The sequence below is a fragment of the Capra hircus genome, chromosome 20 (genome assembly GCF_001704415.2).
Source record: "Capra hircus breed San Clemente chromosome 20, ASM170441v1, whole genome shotgun sequence".
Lineage (NCBI taxonomy): Eukaryota > Metazoa > Chordata > Mammalia > Artiodactyla > Bovidae > Capra > Capra hircus.
The window spans coordinates 4,872,298-4,894,356 of record NC_030827.1 but is presented as its reverse complement, the minus strand read 5'-3'; the positions used below and the strand labels follow the sequence as shown (position 1 = coordinate 4,894,356).

The following is a 22,059-nucleotide window of genomic DNA, read 5'->3' as shown; positions in this document are numbered from 1 at the left end:
AAACAATTGAAAACCTTTTCTTTTCAGCTTTTTTTATTTTAAATTACAAAGGATGTTGCATACACTGATGAATCTGTATCTGACTAGAAGTGCTGAGGGGCTGGAAGGCGACAGAAAACAAAGGCAATGACTGTATTGCCTTTTCCTCTGAAAAGAAAAACTGCACAACTATTAACCAACATTTAATAGAATAATTTTTAAACAGCTCATGCGTCAACAAGATAAAATTCTTTCTAGACAACAGACAAGACTGAATCCAATAAAAAGTTTCATAGCTCCAGTTGGCAGGGAGGGAAACAAAACTACAGAATATTCATGATCGCATTACAAACAGGTCCTACGCGCTATGCCAAAGAGGTCGCCACATTGTATGAACAAATGCTTTGAATTCTTGCCCTTCCACTCTTCTCTTGTGACTTCTTATGTGCAGTCAGCCCTAGTATCACTGTTAACCACAAATGCTAAGTTATAGGACAAATCCTAGGGAAAGAAGGTTAAAAAAAAAAAGCAGGCAGTGGAATACAGTGTCATAAAAATGTGGCGAAAAGGCAGATACAGTACACACACATTTCTGTTATTTGGTTCTGAAAAAAACAAAGGGCGAAGGGCAAGACACAGTAATCAGTCCTGCTCACATCCACCCAGGATTTAATCAGCTACACAATTGTGTTTACACTGCTATGAAAGAGGCAAACCTAGTTCACCCAAACTTGGCACATTGAAATACCCAACTCTGATGTTCCTCACTAGTCACCAAGTCGTCAATTCCAAAATACTATTCAGAAGTAGTTTTAAGGTTTTGTTCCCTCACCACTACCCCCAAATCTCTCTTTCCTAAAGGAAAATGGCAATTTGGCATAATTCAGTCCCTAGGTGTAATTTCTACGATTTCAGTCAGTTTACTCAGCACGAGGATTATGCTTCAACACATAACCCCACTCGCCTACGGAAGGGTATAACCGTCAGTAGTACATTGTGGTCATCTTCCCCAACATGCTTATTCCTTAAAACGAAACCACCGTCCCTACAGTTGACATTCATGGTTACATCCCAATGTGTTTGAAATATTAAAAAAACATGGAGTCATCTTCTCATAATGCCCTTATTAAGATTACAAAGATTACAAAAGAATCCACAAGTATTACGGCACTGTGTGAGACTTATTTGTCATGATCTGAGGGAAGAACAAGACTGCAGTTCTGTGCAAAGTTGTGGAAATGGCCTCAGTTCCATGGGAAATGGTATTCCACAACAGACTTCACTAGAAGGATAATTGAAACCTTTAACACTGAAAGCATAATTCAATGCATTCTCAAAATTCAAGTTTCAAGATTTGGAGAGATGCTAACATTCTGTTACATAATTAACTAGAAAATACTTGAACAGCATTTTAGGAAGACTATATAAAGAAAGGGAACATAAGTTTGTGTTAATTCCTGCTGAAGGCAACTTGAATTCGTTTCTTAGAAAGTTAACTAAATCTTAGCAGCTAAAATATTTTTAAATGTATGGAATAAAGAAAAGCACATCCATTCTTGACATTTTGGTGAATAAACTAACAGCTTTATTAATGAAGGCAAACATCAGATAATTGTATGAATATTATATATAAAAAAAGAAATCCAAACTAACAGCATTGTATTCCAAAAGTACTGTACTTCTGTTTCTTTTAAAGAGACTTGTCATCTGTTTTATAAAACAAACAAAATGAGTACTCTTTTCCTAAAAAATTCTGGAAAAATGAAATGGTCAATTTCAAGCTGATGAACTGAACACACCTTTCTTTAAATGCAGACTATTGCTAAGGAGCAAATAAAGTCAAGCATCAGAAAGAAGATGTATGACAAATTCATGAAAGTTAGGAAAAAGGGATGTAGTGAAATTACTGCTAATCTTTCCCCCTCATATTCAAAGACCATTCAAAACTGGTCTTTCATACAAATATAAAATAACAATAAAGAGAGGGAATTTAAAACCATACTCATCTGAAATCCTTCATGATGTTTTTATAATAGCTCTGATTCTCTTACCAAAAAGTTCAAAGTGAAAGAGTTAGGGAGTGAAAGGGAATGAAGACGTTTTGTTTTAAATGTACAAGTAAGGCACAATATAAAGCCACATCATAATCTGTCATGAAGGATATAGGAAAGGACAAGAATCGTACATGGTACAGTAGGACAAGCAATCATACTGACTGAAAAAGTGTGGCACCCAATTCAAAACTCAGACAAGATCTTAACAAGGACAACCGGACAGCATGCTTTCACATGGAGACAAACTCTATAAAGAATCCAGTGTATCTGAAACGAGGAAGAATATCGTTTGTTTTTTTAAATCATAGTAGTACTAGAGTCAAAGTTTATAACTGCTTTGGGAACAATGGGTTTATTTGAGGTGAATTCACAATGCTTTCACTTAACGTAAGATTCTGGACTTCATTATGAGCTATCTGTATACCATGAATGAACACAGAAAACCTTTAGAGAGCTCTTCTCTAATGATCTTCACCCAAAAATACATGCCACAATTTTCAAAAACAGAACATGTACAATTGTTGGGGTTTTTACGTTACCCTTATAAGATTTGTTTGTGTGATACACTAAACGTATATATTTTAATGACAATAGAGGAAGCAGATTATTACTGGCATTAAAGTACAACCATTTCTAGACGGTTTTAAATGCCACAGAGTCCCCTGGTTAAAATGTAAAGCTGCACAGCTTGCCTATGTCATCTTTATGATAAAGTTAAAACAGCAAGAGGATTTAACTTTCACTCTACATTTTACTGCCAGGTTTTTATTTAGATCAAGTATCGCTGCAGCATTCTGACCAGCCCAGATTTAGCAGCAAATGGCAGGAATCATATAAAATGCAATTTTTTTTAACAAAGTGCTTTTTCTAAGATATACATACATATATAAATAGGTAGGTACAAAATAAAGTGTCAACATTAAAAAGCTCAACTATTTAAAAGCTTTTAACTATTTAACTTAAGTAGTACATATAAAACACTGAAATGCAAGGATATGGAATCTACTAAACAGATTCAAAGTCTTTTTTTTTTTGAAATGCAAGACCAAAAAATCAAATTCTGGTTCACAGACAAGAAAAAGGTATAAAAAACCAGAATTCCTAACAGAGCAGCTAGAAAGGGGCAATTTTATAAACCTCATCAGCTGAGTCTCTACTATGAAGTGATTTTCACCTGATTGCAAAACTGCCATATTTTGGAACATATTTCAATTTCCCAGACACACTCTGTCAAAACTTCATATACCTCCAAGATACAAACCTGTGCTTCGCCTTCTCCCATCTAAAAATGGAAAACACTGACTGATAAGCTTACATTCTATTAAACCATTAGATCTGAGCTTATCTGTTTAGTGTGGATGCACTAACCATGTACATTTCCGCCAAGCACACAGGTAATCTTGTGCATCACAGTCCAGCTAAGGTGTTAAGACCATCCTTCTCGGAGATTCTTCATAATGTCAAAGCATGAAAGCAACATTGCTCGGTTGTTACTGTGCGTATTAGACCAAACCTTTATAAGCTACAGCTTCATGTGCTATCACTTACAAATGGGAGAGGGCGGTGGGCAGAAAGAAAATAAAAGGAAACATACTGTATAGACAAAATATAATTTAAAAGAAATTCTCCAAGGGGTGTGGAGAAGTAGTTGGAGAAATAGATATTTTCCCAGCAGCTAGGTCTGAAATTTTTGGTTTTTTTTTTCTGGCTAAATAGGATTTTTTTTTTTTAAGATAGAATTTTTAAGTTATCAGTTTTCAGAGTTCAAAACACAAAATCTGAAAATAAAACAGTGAGAGAGACAGGATGGAAAGATTTGTAGGGAAGGTTTATAATGCTGCCTTGACATAAGAAATTTCTCATCAAGAGGTAAAGCTTTAACATAGTTAGAACACTGACTAATGAAGCTGTTTTGTGTGAACAAAAAGAGCACCTAAAAACTAAATGTGTTAATATTTCTCAGTTCTAGAAACTATAGAAGAAGAAGTCACATGTTAAGTTTGAAGAAGCTAGTTTGAAAATACCTGTACAAAAATATAAAAATCTATAAATTTTTTTGTTTTTGTTTTAAGCTTGTGTTGATCTTTGAAAATATTACATGCACAATAATACATCAATTGGAAAAGTGGCAACTAAAGACTTAGATATTTTTAGCTTTTTTCTTTCTTTACATATATATACATAATACAATAAAAATAATCTGTATTTTGGTTGTTTGGTGGAAGTATACTACAACAAGCTAAATAAACTTTTTAATTTTCAAGGTCAAAAACTATTTTACCAATAGCTTACTAAAATGAAATATATTAAAATTTCCTACAATAAGTGCAGAAATAAAAAGACTTACAGACACCTAAATGGCCACCAACTTATCTACTATGGAAGCGAACTAGAGGAACAGCAAAATAATATCTGTGTGTGTGGATGCTCCTTCTGTAGATAATTGGACCCAAACAGAAATAAAATTCACAGTTCAGTAAGATCCCTAACCCTGACCTTTTCGTTTTTCTTTTTTTTCTCCTTTTTTTTCATACATTCATACAGTATCATGTAAGCTGTGCAAAACTTTACTTAGACTGGCAGTTTGCCATATCAGTTGCATTTGTCTTTGGTACAAAAAATAAAACAATCGCAATAATGTGCAAGTATTTGTCTTCTTCCGGTCAAGTACCGAAATATGAGTTTTCTAGAGCCATCTTTTTTTTTGTTTGTTTTTTGTTTTGTTTTTTATACAATACACAGACTCTGTGGCATATATCTACATTTCAACATAGTCCTATATACATTCAAAAATTTTGAAAAAGAGTTGGAACAAAAAAACATTTAAACCCCATAATTTTTCCACCTATATATCTTGTTTTTTTTCCTCATTAGGGTTTTCATCATACAAAATATTACCAGTTTTATAGTTTCCCCAAAATACAAGGCACAAAGAATATGCTTTTTTTTCTTACTTGCACAGACATTATATATATATATTTATATATATATTTATATATACCATATAGAGCTCGGAAAATGAACATCTAATATGGCACATGGGCGTGAGTGCTGGGTTGTGCCATGTACAAGTGAGAGTAACAGTTGTGGAAAATTAGAACAAAAAGCAATAATTCTAAAAACAATCAAAACTGACTGTTTAAAAAAATGCTTCCTCAATTTTTTTGTGTGTGGTTCAGAGCATAAACCTGCCACAATATTTGGCGTTTACTATTATCTTCACTCTTTCAAAGTGTCTTGTCTTGCTTTAACAGATTTTGTAATCTGTATCTAAACACCTATTTAAATGTATGATTTTCAACTCTGATGCCTGTAGCAGTTTTAACCATGGTTTATGCTCTGAAAAATGCAATAATCAAGTATTTTGGATCATGCTTCACTTATGCTACTTAGTTCTTAAAACAATGTAACCTAATTGCAAATGTTTACATAATGCTAAACTGACATGCAAAACAGAATGAAAATTTACAGTGAATAACGTGACAAACACAGACATTTCTGACCAGTGGTCCAATGAAGCTGATTACACTTTTGATGTTGGTATCCTTAGTCCTACAAGGCCTCCAGTGGGATTGCCTTCTGCAGTCTTCTCTAACACTTGGTTAACAAATTCTGAGGTTTGCCCAGCAACTGGGAGACCTGAAGAAGAGAGTAAAAGGCACACTTAGATATATCTGAAGGTAAGGAACAGGAAAATCTGAGGGTCAGGGGTGGCTCTCAGCTTGATGCGACTCCTAAATGAGTGCTTGCTGCTTGCTACTGCAGCCCAGAAAATAATTCTACCCACAGTAACTAGTGCCCACAAGACTAGCAGCATCAAACCAAGAACAGTCCAAACCCAAACCCCAAGCCTGCCAACAGACACTGTTTCCTAAAACCTGCCAACAAGTCTTCTTTCTGTTCTCTCACAGCCAGTCTCTTCTAACTGCTTTAACTTCACTGTATCTCATGGATGGGCTTCACCCATGTGACCAAAAATACGTATCTACAGGATGTTTTCAGTCATTTTTTCATAAGGATACAATCAATTTTATGTGCATTTTTCTTCATTTTAAAGGTAAGTGGATAAATAAGCAAACTTGGAAGAGGAAAGAAAGGTGGGAGATACTGCATGTATGTTGATTTTTTTCTCTTCCTCATCCTCTATGACTGAGGTTGAAGATATCTGATTTATTGATTTTCAATAATAGAGGTATATGTGTTTGAAAATGTAATAAAAAATAAGCAATTAAAAGGAGATGGAAGCAGAAAATTTTATTTAGTAACTGCTTATAAAAAGTTGATATACTGTAAGAGTATTGACACCACCTTAACCATGTGATCAAATTCACTGGGACCAATAACTGGACAAACTGATACTGTGTGTTTCTTCAAGACTTTTTTTTTTTTTAATGTGGACCATTTTTGGCTCCCTAACCAGGGATAGAACCCACACCACCTGCATTGGAAGGCCAAGTCTTAACCATGGGACCATATTATGTTTCTTGATTGACATAATGAGAAAGATATAACCTACAACGTATTCTTGCCAAGAAAATTTAACTGTATCTGATCGGGGGAAACAGATGAATTCAGATGTTGGGACATTTTACAAGATTAACTACCTGGATTTTTTTATGGAAAGAAAAAAGACTAGGAGACTGATTTAGATTAAAGAAGAACAACAAAAAACTAAATGCAACTCATGATCCTTAATCAGATCAAAAACAAAAAAATTATAAAGGACATTATTGAGACAACTGGGGAAATTTAAATAGGAACTCCACATAGACGTTATAGCGATGTTGAACTAGGAAGTGACAGCAGTATCATGTCTAGGTAAGAAAGTGTCCCTGTTCTTGAGGAACACATGTTGAAGTATCAGTTAGGGATGAATAATCATGTTTGTAAGTTATTTTCAAATATTTAGGGGAAAATGTAGATGGAGGCAGAACTAAAGCAAATGCAGCAAAAATATTAACACTGGTTAATCTAGTTGAATGACATGCAAATGTTCACTGGACTATTTCTACTTTTCTTGTAGGACTGATATTTTAAATGAAAAGTTGAGAAAAAAAATTAAGTACACATTATAATTAAAAAGTGAGCCTGCAAGACAAAAATGCAGAAGTAGAAAATAATCAGAGGACACATACAAAATGAAACTATAATAATATGGATGACAACAGAATACGAATAGCATGACAACAGAAAGCAAGAAAGTCATATGAACAATCCTAATAGATCTTTTGATGACAGAAGTTAAAACCAAACATGTATCAATAAATAAAAATGAGTGAAACACATCCATTAAAGAAAAACTCCTGGGGACTCCCTTGGCAGTCAAGTGGTTAAGAATCCACCTTGTAATGCAGGGGACATGGGTTTGAGCCCTCATCCAGAAACTAGGATCCCACATGCCATGGGGCATGCCCGGGTCCCACAGCTGCTGAGCCTGTGCTCCAGAGCCCACACACTGCAGTTACTGAAGCCATGCCCAGAACCCACGCTCTGCAACAAGAGAAGTCACCACAACGCGAAGCCCACGCACCACCACTCGAGAGCAGCCCCCACGTGCCGCAACTAGAGAAAGCCCAGGCACAACAGTGAAGAGCTCATGCGCTGCACTGCAGCCAAAAATAAATCTGTAAAAAAGAAAGAAAAACTCCTATAGCCAAACTGTAAGTTATATATAAAAGTCCAGGAGTGAATTTACGGTATTAAAATGAGGTCTACATTTTAATCTAAGACCTTTTACAAAGAGATCTCATATAAAGCAATACAGAAAGACTGAAAATTAAAGGGTAGGCAAAAAAGACAATTCTCAAAATGAGAGAAAATAGTTACAAATGAAGCAACTGACAAAGGATTAATCTCCAAAATATATAAGCAGCTGATGTAGCTCAAGATCAGAAAAACAAACAAACCAATCAAAAAATGGGCAGAAGACCTAAACAGACATTTCTCCAAAGAAGACTAGATGGCTAATAAACACAGGAAAAAATGCTCAACCTCACTTGTTTGTTAGAGAGATGCAAATCAAAACTACAATAAGGTATCACCTCACACCAATCAGAATGGTCATCATCAAAAAATCTACAAACAAATGCTGGAAAGGATGTGGAGAAAAAGGAATTTTCTTGCACTGCTGGTGGGAATGTGAATTGATACAGCCACTAAGGAGAACAGTGTGGCGATTTCTTGAAAAACTAGGAATAAAACTGCCATATGACCCAGCAATCTCACTGCTGGGCATATACCCTGAGAAAACCACAATTCTAAAAGACACCTAGATGTCCACTGACAGATGAATGGATAAAGAAGTAATCGTACATATATACAATGGAATATTACTCAGCCATAAAAAATTTGAGTCAGTTCTGGGGAGGTGAATGAACATAGAGCCTGTTATACAGAGTGAAGTCAAAAAGAGAAAGACAACATCATATATTAATGCACATATTAATATATGGAATCCAGAAAAACGGTACTGATAAACCTATCTGCAGGGCAGCAATAAAGATGCAGATATAAAGAACAGACTTGTTGACGCAGCAGGGGAAGGAGAGGGTGGGATGAACTGAAAGTAGCTTGCAAACATATATATTACCATATGTGAAACCGACAGCCAGTGCGAATGTGATGTAGCTGCAGGGAGCTTAAGCCAGCTCTGTGACAACCTAGAACGATGGGGTGGGATGGGGATGGAAGGGAGGCTCAGGAAGTAGTGGACATATGTACACCTACTGCTGATTCATGTTGATATATGGCAGAAACCAACACAACATTGTAAAGCAATTCTCTTCCAATTAAAAAAAAAAAACTAATGTGGAGGTTTAAAAACTTTTCTATACATGTACATTTCTGGATATCCTGATATGTTTATGTCATTGTTCCATCTGAAATTCTGTTTTTCCTTTATCTTGTCCTAATCAAAGAACAAATTATAAGTTGATTTCCTCAATAAAATCTTACCAAAAAGAAAAAAAGGTAGGCAAAGAGTTACCAAGCAAATATAAATAATAAGAAAGTTATATTCATGACTGTAATATCAGACAAGATTGAATTCATGAAAAAAGCTGTAATCAAAACCAAAAAAACATATGTTCTTGAAGATAAACTCATCTATAATGAAGGGGATGTAACATACAGCACGGTGGCCACAGTTAGTAATACTGTTCCATATATCTGAACGTAGGTAGGAGAAAGGATCTTAAAAGGTCTCATCACAAGAAAAAAATTTAGTTAACTATGCATACTGATGGATGTTAACTGGACTTATTGTGGTGATCATTTTGTAATATATACCAATATCAACCAGAACATTATACACCTGAAACATAAAATGTTAATCACACCTCAAAAAATTAGAAGCAAAATGAAAAAATTCCTGAAGTTAAAATTAAAAGGAATGTAAGAGTGCAAATAAACACAACAGATACATCTGAGAGAAGAGTAGTGAAAAAGGAAAGAATTTTAAAATTAGAAATGAAGAGATCTTCCTAAATTTGAGAAAAAGTGAATATACCTCAGAAAATACTGAAGATAGACAAAGAAGATTCAATCCACAAATAGTAAGTGTCCCCAAAAAAGAAAACCATAGCAAGGTAACAAATTAAATACTAAAAGATCTGAAGTTATTTATTGAAAGAGCACAGAGTGTATATGTTACTACCACCCTAAATGACCAACTCCAAGACATAGTCTAGTAAAGTTACTAAGATTTAAATAAAAAGAAAAAAAAATCCTGCTGACATCTGGGCAAAAACAGTAAATGACATAGGGGAAAAAATCAGACAATTATTAGCTTTTCAAAAGCAATATTTTATGCCAGAATAAAAATGGAGAAACATATTTAAAATACTCAAGGCAGGAAAATGTGAGTAAAGGACTGTATTTGGTAAAACTGATAATCAGGTATAAAGGGAAAAGCACAAACTTATCAATATATAAACGTTTAAATTAAAAAATAAAAAGGCAGGAAGAATTTTTTTCTTACAAAACATTAGATTCCTTTCTCTACCTAACATAGGAAGACTATGTAGAAATAAAAGTCTTTTAGGGAAAAAAACTCAAATGTTTACAATGTAATATGGTAATATCAACAACTCTTACTGAGCATTGAGAATATGTGTTCAGTAGTATGCTAAGTGCTTTACACGTACTCTTTCCATTTAATCCACACAACTGTCCACATTTTATAGATGAATAAAATTAGGTTGAGGGAAGTGAAGTTACTTCCCCATGGTCCTTAGGTAATAAGTGGCAGGGTCAGGACTTGGATCTAGAACTGATTTCAAATACTTTCATTTTAACCATTATGCTAAATGAGCTTTTGTGTTTTTAAAACATGTCTTAATTTCCGCATATGACCAGTGGATATTGCTAGAGCCTAAGAGAAACCACCAGCATTTTTTTTGTGTGTGTAAAAAGATAGGGAACAAGGTACGCAGAACCTAAAGCATCTTAAAATAATAAAAATGTTTCAAGAATGAAGATAAGTGTCCAGTGGAATCAAATGTTACACAGAATGTCAAGAAAAATAAATCCTCAAGGAAGTCTACTGGACAAGGCACTCAGTGGGCCACTTGTGAATTACACAGACACATACTAAACTATCTAGAATGAGCGTCAGATGACGAGGCCCAGCGATGACACATGGGTCTAGTGCAAGCGCCTGCGACGGGCAGAACTTGCTCTACGCCTGGCCCCCCTACTTGTCGGCTTGTTGTCCTATAGCAAGTTACTTACTACCGTGTTGGGCTTCCAATTCCTTATCTGTAAAACCAGGATAATACTACCTCCTTCACAGAACTGTGGAAGTAAATGACTAAACAACCTGAATAGTCAGATCCTGGATCACAGTAAGTACTATAAAAATGCGAGCCGTTTACCCATTTCTAGACTAACAAACTCTTTTTTCTTGTCTCTTAAATCTCTCTGTCATATCATCTCCACTGGCCTGCAAACATGAAAGTTGTCAAATTTCATGAAATCTTCGGGTTAAAATCTATATGCAGTGCTAATTTTACTAATGATTCCCAACTGCCGTTCAGAAACACTAGTATATTTTACATTCATTATGAACACAATGCTGACAAGAGAAACTAATAGTCATTTCAAAAATCATGAGAAATTTACTAAGTACATGGAAGTATTCAACGTGCATTTATTTTCAATGAAAGAAAATGCAATTATTTTAGCAGCAGATTTGGTATACAGGGATATTTCTGTATAAACAGAAATAAAATATTCTTGCTCACTCCACTCCATCTAAGAATCTTAATTTCTTCATAGCAATTACCACAATATTATTATTATTTCTGGTTTTCTGTTTATTCTTTATGCTCCATTTTTAGACTGCAAGCTTCTTAAGAAGAGTAGCAACAAAGTCTTTGCTTAATCCCTGTGTTCCCCAACATCTGGCACATAGTAAGGCATTGAAAAAATTTTGTGGAATGAGTGAATTTATAATAACTGGGTATCAGAAAAGCTGTCTTAAATTCTAAGACATTTACAATTGAATTTTTTAAAATAATAGTGTTTGGCACTCTGAATTCAGGTAACGAATTAATGATTGAAAAGTAAGCTTTAATTCTCTTAAGTGAACTGATTCAGTATACAGTAAGCATTCTGGGGAAAAATGAACTGGAAGAAAATTTTCAGGTAAGTGAAATTTACTACTATACAGAACAATGATGTAAGAACCAGTTTTTAAGAGACAATCTTAGAAAAAACACTGTTAAACAAAGAACCAATTTTATGATGCTTCAGGGTTTCCCCAGACTGTGTTATGCCGTAATGCCCTTGGGATGCTACTGATCACAGGCTGATCTGATTCGCTCCTGTGGCAGCTAAGCTCTTGGTTCTCTAGGGTTCGAATGTCTGTCTACTCTAGCTACCTCTACCCTCCCTGTCAGGTGTCACTCTGCCTGACTTCTGTTTGGCTGCCTCTCTATTCCTCCCTATGTGGCACAATCTGTTCAGGGATGGAAAACCAGGTAAGCAAGTCTGTTAGAATCCTGGGAAAGAGCAAAACAAGTAGGTAAGAACCTCTAAAAGTATACACTGCAGGCTTGACAAGGTCAAGGACCTTTATTTTCCCCAAAGAAGGTTAAAGTTGCTAGAAGTTTATCCTTCCCAAGTGTTAAATAGTTCAGTGATGAAGTCTAAATAATAAGTTGTAGTTACCAGCAGGATATGTTTATGAATGCTAAATCTTCTCATAAAGGAAAGTAACTACAATGAGAGCACTTGAGTTTTTCCTTCAAAAAACTTTTACTATTCCCTTGAATCACATACCTTACAATGAATGTTATTATTTGTTACTAATTTATCCAGTATTCTTCTTACCAAGAGTATCTTTAATGAGGATTTCAAGCTTCTGTCCCATGTTGGGTCCTCTCTCCTCTCTTGGATTCTGTACTCGGTTTACAATCTCTTGCTTGATCGAGTTGATTACAAACAATAAATTATCTGTAAGACAGAAAAGGACACTTGGAACATGTCACTAACATGGAAAAATTTACTTTTAATTAAGTAATAACAGATAATTAAAAATGAAGAACATATAAGAAAACATTAGTAAATGATGGCTGTAAGCTTTCTTATCCAAAGTGATTAATTTCAAATGATGTGCCACTTTTGTAACAGCTGCAGACATGTATCAGTCTTCCCTATTCTGTAAGCAATTTGTCCTACTTGCCTTCACAGCTTTAAGACCTATGACAGTGTCTGATACTGACTCAGAGTTTTAGTAAATGTTTATTAAATAAATCATAGCTCTTTAAAGACAAAGCTTTAAAAACAAAATTCTCTGCCTTTAAGAAGCTTTAAAAAAAGAGCAAATTTAACCAAAAGTAAATAAGGAGGAAAATAATAAAGATAAGAGAAATCAATAAAACAGAACACACACAATAGAGAAAGTTAACAAAGTCTTAAGCTGGTTCTTTGAAAATATCAATATTGGTACTCATTCCCACCCTAATCCCCATCCCCAGCTAGACTGCTCCAACACCTATAGCTAGAATGAAAAAGGGGTTATCACTTTAAAACAAAGCCATTATAAGGATAATAAGGAAATGCTATGCTAACAAACTAAAAAACTTGGATGAAATGAACAAATTTATTGAAAATGTTACTTAACATGAAGAAAAGGAATATCTGCACAGCCCATTTCTAACAAAGGAATTGAATTTATCCAAAAATACTACCAAAAGAAAACTCAGAGGGTTTTAATGTAAAATTCTATCAAATATACAATGAAGAAATAAAAGCAATCTTATCAGACTTTTTCAAAAAAGAAGAAAGATCATGACTGAATTCATTCTATAAGGTAGTGCCCTCAAATACCAAAGCCTGACAAAAACATTACAAAAAAAGATAATTAACAGACCAATATCCCTTTTGAATATAGACCTAAAAATCCTTGACAAAGTATTAGCAACAGACTAAAATATCAAACTAGAATCCTGCAAAATCTTTGCAATAGACTCTAAGTAAAAAGTAAAATACATCATAACCAAATACAGTTTATTCTAAGAATGCGAGGTTGGTTTAATAAAAAATTAGTTTATATCATTCACCATATTAACAGGGTAATATGTGATATAGTACCAGAATAAAGGAGAACAATGATTGTTCCAATAAATGCAATTTAAAAATAAAAGAAATGACAGTATTCCCTATCTATTCATGAAAAATGAAACTAGGAAAACAAGGACACTTAAAACAATTGAGGGCATCTCAATTACCAAAAAACCTACATCCAACATCAACTTAAAAGTCAAAGTTTCCCCTGCAAACAAGGCAGTCACCACTTCTATTCAAATGTCCTAAACACTGCAAAAGGCAAAGAACAGAATTAAAAGGCACAGAAATCAAAAGGAGTAAATAAGGCCATTTCTATTTGCAGGTGACAACTACTTACACAGAAAATTCCAGAGCATCTACACACCTACTATTGGAACTAATAAATTTAGCAAGAAAATACGGCAGGAGTAATACATGGAATTCTTTGGTGGCCCAGTGGTGAAGCATCTGCCTGTCAATGCAGGGTATATGCGTTTGATCCCTGGGCCAGGATGATCCCATATGCCTCAGAGCAACTAAGCACAAGGGCCACAACTCCTGAGCCCACACGTTGCCACTACTGAAACCTGAGTGCGCTGGAACCCGAGGTCTGCAACAAGAGACGCCACTGCAGGGAGCAGCCTGTGCACTGGAATGAAGAGCAGCCCCCGCGCGCCACAGCCAGAGAAAGGCCCAGGCCCAGCAATGAAGATCCAGCGCAGCCGAAACGCAAGTGTTAAAAAGAGTACAAAGTTTCATTTTACATATTAGCAACAACAAATTTGAAATTTCAATGAGTCCATTTACAATAACATCAAAAATATAAAATATTCAGGAATAAATCTAACAAAAGATGTTCAAGCACTGTACATTGAAAGCTATAGAACAAGTCAGAGAAATTAAAGAAGACAACCAGATGGAAAGAGGTCCAAAGTTCATGGATTGGAAGCCTCCATTTTGTTAAGATGGTAATTCTCTCCAAATTGATCTATAGATTAAAGCAATTCCAATCCAAATTTCAGAAGACTTCTTTTATAAAAAGTGATAAACTGGCTCCAAAATTGATAATGGTCATGCAAAGGACCTAGAAGAGCCAAAACAACTTAGAAAGAAAAGAACAAAATTGGAAGACCAACAAGGACGAACACTACCAAGACTTTTATGATCTACTACTGGGAAATAGATGGGGAAACAGTGGAAACAGTGTCAGACTTTATTTTCTTGGGCTCCAAAATCACTGCAGATGGTGACTGCAGACATGAAATTAAAAGACACTTACTCCTTGGAAGAAAAGTTATGAGCAACCTAGATAGTATATTCAAAAGCAGAGACATTACTTTGCCGACTAAGGTCTGTCTAGCCAAGGCTATGGTTTTTCCGGTAGTCTTGTATGGATGTGAGAGTTGGACTGTGAAGAAGCCTGAGCGCCGAAGAATTGATGCTTCTGAACTGTGGTGTTGGAGAAGACAGTCCCTTGGACTGCAAGGAGATCCAACCAGTCCATTCTGAAGGAGATCAACCCGCGGATTTCTTTGGAAGGAATGATGCTAACGCTGAAACTCCAGTACTTTGGCCACCTCATGCGAAGAGTTGACTCATTGGAAAAGACTTTGATGCTGGGAGGGATTGGGGGCAGGAGGAGAAGGGGACGACAGAGGATGAGATGGCTGGATGGCATCACTGACTCGATGGACATGAGTCTGAGTGAACTCCGGGAGTTGGTGACGGACAGGGAGGCCTGGTGTGCTGCGATTCATGGGGTCGCAAAGAGTCGGACACGACTGAGCGACTGAACTGATAAAACTACAGTAAGATACTGCATATTCACATAAAGATAGACAAACAGCTCAATGGAACAGAATACAGAGTCCAGAGGTAGATCCATACACATAGGATCAACTGATTTAACCAAGGTGGAAAAAAAAATCAATGGAAAAAGGAAATCCTTTCAAAGAATGGTGCTTGATCAACTGGGTATTTGTTTGTGAGGAAAAAAAACAACTGTAAAATCTAAAACTATATAAATACTAGGAGAAAATATACACAAAAATACGGTTTTGAAGTTGGCAAATTTTCTAATTAGAACACACAAAAATATAAAATGAAAGACTAACACATCAGACTTCATCAAAATTAAAAATTTTTGCTCTTTGAAAGATGTCAGTGAGAAAACAAAAAGGCAATCCAAAGATTAGTATAAAATATTTTCAACATATATATCAGGTAAAGAACCTGTATCTACAATAAAGAACTTTTAGAAGACAAAATTTTTAAATGGAAAAATATTTTAACAGACATTTCACCCACATACATACAAAATATATAAACAGCCAATAAGCAAAGATGTTCAACATCATAAATTAATGAAATACAAATTAAGACCACAATGATATACTGCCACATATCCATCAGGTTGATTAAAAGTAGGAAGACTGACCTTACCAAGTGTTAGCAAGAATATGGACCAACTAAAACCTCCCTATACTGTTTTTGAGAATGTAAAACGGTATAGCCACTTTGGAAAACAGCTTGGCAGTTTTTTATAAAGTTACTCACAGAACATATGTCCACCCAAACACCTCCACAGGAATATTCATAGCAGCTCTACAGACATATGTCTATAGTAGTTATAGCAATAGCAAACAATCTTAAATATTCACCAACACGTGAATGGATAAACAAACTGCAGTATATCTAATACAGTGGAATACTACTCAACAAAGAAAACCATTTAACTATTGATATGGATGGAGAAATGTTTAAATAAATATGCAGAATGAAAGTAGCCAGGCAAAAGAGAAGAATGAGTGTAGGATTCCATTAATATGAAAGTTTAGAAAATGGACACTAATTTATAGCAGCAGAAAGCAGACTGTGGTTACTCAGAGATAGGAAGAGAGAGGACCAGCTTACAAAGGGGCACTAGGAAACTATTGGAGATGATCAAAATGTTCACCATCCATTTCACATGTATATACATATATCCAAAGTAACCATTTAATACTCTTTAAATATGTGGAGTTATTTTACTTTAGTTATACCTCAGTCAAGTTGTGGGGTGTTTGGGGGGAACACACCTCCAGTTTCAACACGTGTAAGTCCTATGGTCTGAAATAAATCTCTACTACTTCAGACACTGCTTTGAAATTAATGATTTGTTATTCCTTATCTTGTAAAACTTAGAAGAAACCAATCTAGACTAATACTGAAGGGGGAAATCAGAAATAACTGGCAGGGGGAGGGGAAATAATTTAAAACTACATGCAGAGACAATATATTTAAAAATGTGTCACTAAACAGGAAAGCACAGCTGACTCCCTAAACCACATGAAACAAGAAATTTATGCTTGTTTCTCAAATAAACAAGAGAGAAAACCATTAATTCAAATATAAATAAGGACATTTACATGAAGGCTGGACTGATGAGAAGCAAAAAGCCTCCCCATCCTCAATAGGTAAAGCAAACCAGCTCACTGTTTAAAAGTGAGAAGAGCACTAAAAACTGAAACAGCAGAACAGCTCTTCCCAACCTGGGCAGTGTCCATGCCAGAACACTGGGGGCAGGGGGGCAGAGGTGAAGGGCTCTACCATCAAAAACTTCTAGGTGAAGAGATAAAAGCATCTGGCTCAGAAAGTGAGGACCAACCTTAAATTTGTAAGTCAGTCAGTCGCTCAGTTGTGTCAGACTGTTTCATGACTCCATGAACTGTGGCCTGCCAGGCTGTTCTGTCCATGGAATTCTCCAGGCAAGAATACTCAAGAGGGCAGCCATTCCCTTCTCCAGGGGATCTTCCCAACCCAGAGACAGAACCTGGATCTCCTGCATGCAGGCGGATTCTCTACCGTCTGAGCCACCAGGGAAGCCCAAAGTCTCTTACGAGATCCCTCCTGTTCTGATTTCATGATCATCTAAGAATCTTCCAGAATTTTACCCTTATATAGCTTGTCTGGGGATAAACTATGTTAATCAGGATGAAGGTCCAGTCCTCTTCGCAGCTTTACTTCTCATTCTGAGTCAACAAACCTCCATTTGACTCACAGAGCTCACAGAGTTCCTGTGAGCCTTGGTAGAAGGAATCAAGAGGAGGAAGAGGTTTGGCAGCATAGGACACAATGAGGATGACAGTAGTGGGCCCTGAAGCTAGTCCTTGGAACAGTGCTAGTTGATGACAAAGTAAAACAGGTAAGGACAATACGGTACATTTTTCATAAACCTAACTTTAGTCTGAGATAATGCCTGTCTTAATTTTCTAACACTAAAATATTCTTCCCTGTATGAAATGACAGTAATTGTAGATGATATTCGTTTTAATGTCCTCATGTGGCAAAATATAAAGCTGGCAGCCCTATGGTTCCCAAGTCCCAAAATTTGTTTCCCATGTCACTGATTTTAGAAACCATTGGGTCAATAGGTAATGGATAAAAGTGTTCCACAAAGCAGTAACAGTGACTCCCAGATATTTAGAGGAATCAAGGGCACCATTCCCTTGAGAGATATATGTATGTGGGAAGAACTTGCAAACCCCATGTAATCTGGCAGAAACCAACACAATATTGTAAAGCAATTATCCTTCAATTACAAATAAATAAATGTAATTATCAAAAAAAATACATGTGGCAAACCACACAGAAGTAGCAACTATTACATTGCTTCTGACATGTCTTCTAAACCAAGTCAAGGTTGCGCTTCTCAACACTGGAAAAGAGAAGCTTGTGAGACAGATGTGGAAGAGAAAAATGAATGAGAAGATCCTTTTCCTCTGTGCTGACTAACTGAGAAGAAAATGCACCTAGAGATAAGTTTTTTTCCTACATGAAAATATCTACAGGCTTTAAGTTAGCTTTGGAAATAAGAAAAATTAAAGGCCATCAAAAACTCAATTTGAAATAGAGAAACACATTCAGAAATATACATATTCCTGGCTCTTAATCCATTTCCCAATTGTTCCCCACCCCAGAACACAGAAAATATGTGTTTGTGGGCCTACACATTCATATACACAAGCACAAAAATATATGGCCATACAGACGTGTATGATTATGGATAAATTTATTAACTGAACACCACACAGTTATATGCCTACATGCATCCAGAGAAAAAGAGACCCAGAAGGGATCCAGTGACCTACCACATCTCCTTGCATTGTGAGTCAGCTGGGTTCTATTATAAAATAGGGGTGGTCCTTATTATAGAAGATCAAAAGCAGAGCTTCCCCACCCTCTAGTTCACTATAAAAGGGTTCCAAGTGTGTGAGATGATTCGCTTTCCCTGATGGCTCAGCTGGTAAAGAATCCACCTGCAATGCAGGAGACCTGGGTTCGATCCCTGGGTTAGGAAGATCTCCTGGAGAAGGGAACAGCTACCCACCCCAGTATTCTGGCCTGGAGAATTCCATGGACTATACAGTCCATGGAGGTGCAAAGAACTGGACACAACTGAATGATTTTCACTTTCACCCCACAGGGACCTCCTCCCATGAGCAGCCTACTCCCTTATACTCTAGGATGCCTTAGAGATGACAGTTTTCTGCATGTGCCAGGATGTGAAAGATTAGGAAGCACTGATCTAAACCAACGGATCCCAAATAAGTACTAGAATGGCTGCGTAGGAGTAATCTGGAGTAACATTAAAAATATGGATTTTGGGGTTCTACTTGCATAGATTACAGTTCAGAGAACCTGGGCAGAAGTCTAGAAATCTGGAAACACATTTCCAAACTATCCACTCAAAGGTTAAAATATACATTAGTCAATAAAGCTGTCTAACTTCGCACACAACTGTAAAATCGAAGTCAGAGATTACCATGGTCACAAGAGGAGATCTGGCTTGGGGAGCGACATATAGACACTAAGAGAAGAACATGAATAAGTAAGAGTATAGCTTACTGAGTGGGTGAACAAAAAAAAGAGGCTGGCCTGGACTTCCCTGGAGGTACAGCAGACAAGAATCTACCTGCTAGTACAGGTAGTACAGGTTTGATCTCTGGTCCAGGGAGATTCCATATACCACAGGGCAACTAAAGCCCGTGCAGAAGTACTGAGCCCAAGGTCTGGAGGCTGCGAGTCTCAACTACAGAGCCCACAGGCTGCAGCCACAGAAGCCCGTGCACCTAGAGCCTAGGCTCCGTAACAGAAGAAAGCCCGAGCAGCACCCAACACCCAGTGCTACCGAAGACTAAGCGTTAGATCAAAGAGGCTGGCCAAAAGCTGGGCAGAACACAGGGAGAGCAAATAACAAAGCCAAAAGTAATAAGAAGAGAGCAGTCAGCAAGGGAAATGGAGATCACTCAAGTTCATGTACGTGTAGGCTTACCATATTCTGTGTTGAGGCCCCATAATTTCACTTTATTAGCTTCATACTGTGCTTTTTTCTTTAACCGACAAGCCCTGGGAAAGAAAGAAGCAATTACTTCACTTGTTTTTTTAAAGTGAACATTCAGAATATCCTTTTTGCTGCTGTCATTTTCTAATAGCAACCGAAAGAATCAGTCTACTAATATTTACATCAAGGGCCTCAATTACCCAAAACATACAATATAACCATTTATCCAAACTTATTTCTTAAAATTTTACCATTCAAAAAATAAAGCTATGGCTACTATACCAAAATAAACAGAAAGTGACAATCAAGTGTTGTAGAAGATGTGAAGTAAGTGGACCCCTCTTATGTTGCTTGAGGAAATGTAGAGCAGTACATATAGCTACTTTTGAAAATAGTAAATGTTTTTTTAATTTACTTCATTACTTTGGAAACAGCTACTTTGGCATTTTCTTATAAAGTTAAACACACTAGGTATTTACTCAAGAGAAATGAAAACTTATGTTCACATTAACACCTGTAAGTAAATGTGTGTGTGTGTGCTCAGCTGCCCTGTTGTGTCCAACTCTTTGAGACCCCATGGACTGCAGCCTGCCAGGCTCTGCTGTCCATGGGATTTTTCAGGCAAGAGTACCAGAGTAGGTTGTCATTTCCTCCCCTGGGGATCTTGCCAACCTAGGGACTGAACCCACGTCTCCTGCACTAGCAGACAGATTCTTTACCACTAAGCCACCTGAGAAACTCAAGTAAATGTTTATGGTGACTTTATTCGTAACCACCAAAAATTAGAAACCACTCAACTATCCTTCACCTGGTGAACAGATACACTGGAGTATTAATATATCACTTCAAAGGACTATTACCATCAATAAAGAGTATCAAACTGTTAGTCCACACAACATGGATGAATCTCAAATTCATCCTGTGTGAAATCAAAGCCAGACTCAAAGGCTGCATAGAATGATTTTGTCTGTATTCTAGGAAAGGCACAACTGTAGGAACAGAAAACAGGTCGGTGGTTGGGAGGAGTCAGGTGAGAGAAGGAGTTCACTTTACAAAAAGGCAAAGGAAAATTTTTAAGGTGGTAACAACGTGCAGTATCTTGATTATGGTTGTGGTTACATAATTGGACGTTCGCCCAAAACTCACAGAAGAATACACTAAAAGGGAAGACAAGTAAATTATACCTCAATAAAAAAAACCCTGACTTGTTGCAAAGCAAACAAAAAGTAAAGCTATGATAAAATTTTTCATTTTTATACTACAATATAAGGCCCTTGAGTTCATTCACTTCTCCCCTTTAAAAACTTATTCCATGAAGCATAAGTACCATCATTTATTTTCAAAGGAAAAATTATAATACTCTCATTGTACTATTTATAAAAGGATATTTCTGAAAAAATGGCTGAAGGCCATCTCCTCTATGAGAGCTCACTGAAGTCTAACCTCACCTCCCAGACTTCAACTACAGGAGTGAACATGATTAGCATTTACCTGGAAGCCAGCTTATTTTTCTCCTTCCTTGACCTTGGCCGGGCTGTTAAGGGAAGCTCACTGACTGGAGTCAGATCACTAATCACTTTATTCAGCTTCCGCAGTTCATTGCCTATCTGGAGCAGTTTTTTAGGGTTTGGAGTCAGGTCTTCCACATCTGTTCTCCGAGACTTCTTGACTGCATATTTTCCTATAAATGATTTAAAAGAAGTTTAAGTGAGATCATTTTATTTAACAAGTGATATATTTTCTATAGACATTTAAAAATCCATCTCTCTCTTCCCTTTTCTTTTTCAGCATATGAACAATCTTACGGAAGGAGGGCTAGACTCCTCTCCTTCCCACCTTGTGAGAGCAAGAAATGGAGGCAATATGGCACAACTCTATCCTTTCCCCAACCATTCTCTGTCTTAAGGTTTGCAGCCCCACCATGAGCGACTCTTAATTATCTGCGTGGAAGTAATAATCAAACCTCAGGACTATAGTGCAAGCTCATCTGCACACAAAAATCAGGGCTCAGATATAACATGTGGTCAGGAACAAATCTGGAAATCTTACCCAAACCGAGACATTTATACTGCTATGACTGAAAATATGTCAGACATACATATTCCTGTGTTGAACACAAAAGTCCAGCAAACAAGGATTGCCTTTTCAGAGACT

General features: G+C 36.4%; 1 protein-coding gene across 2 annotated transcripts in view; it reads right to left on the bottom strand.

Moving 5' to 3' along the window:
• Positions 14 to 22,059, bottom strand: part of CREBRF (CREB3 regulatory factor) — a 58,451-nt gene continuing 36,405 nt past the window's right edge. Inside the window, exons 6-9 of one of the 2 annotated variants that reach the window (XM_005694535.3) lie at positions 21,397 to 21,586; positions 19,897 to 19,970; positions 12,366 to 12,488; positions 14 to 5,672 (exon numbers count right to left, since the gene is read on the bottom strand). In XM_005694535.3, coding sequence (XP_005694592.1) covers positions 5,557 to 5,672; positions 12,366 to 12,488; positions 19,897 to 19,970; positions 21,397 to 21,586 — 503 coding nt within the window. In that variant the 3' untranslated portion in view covers positions 14 to 5,556. The remainder of the gene's footprint in view (positions 5,673 to 12,365; positions 12,489 to 19,896; positions 19,971 to 21,396; positions 21,587 to 22,059) is intronic. The other variant, XM_018065597.1, reaches the window with a different exon arrangement.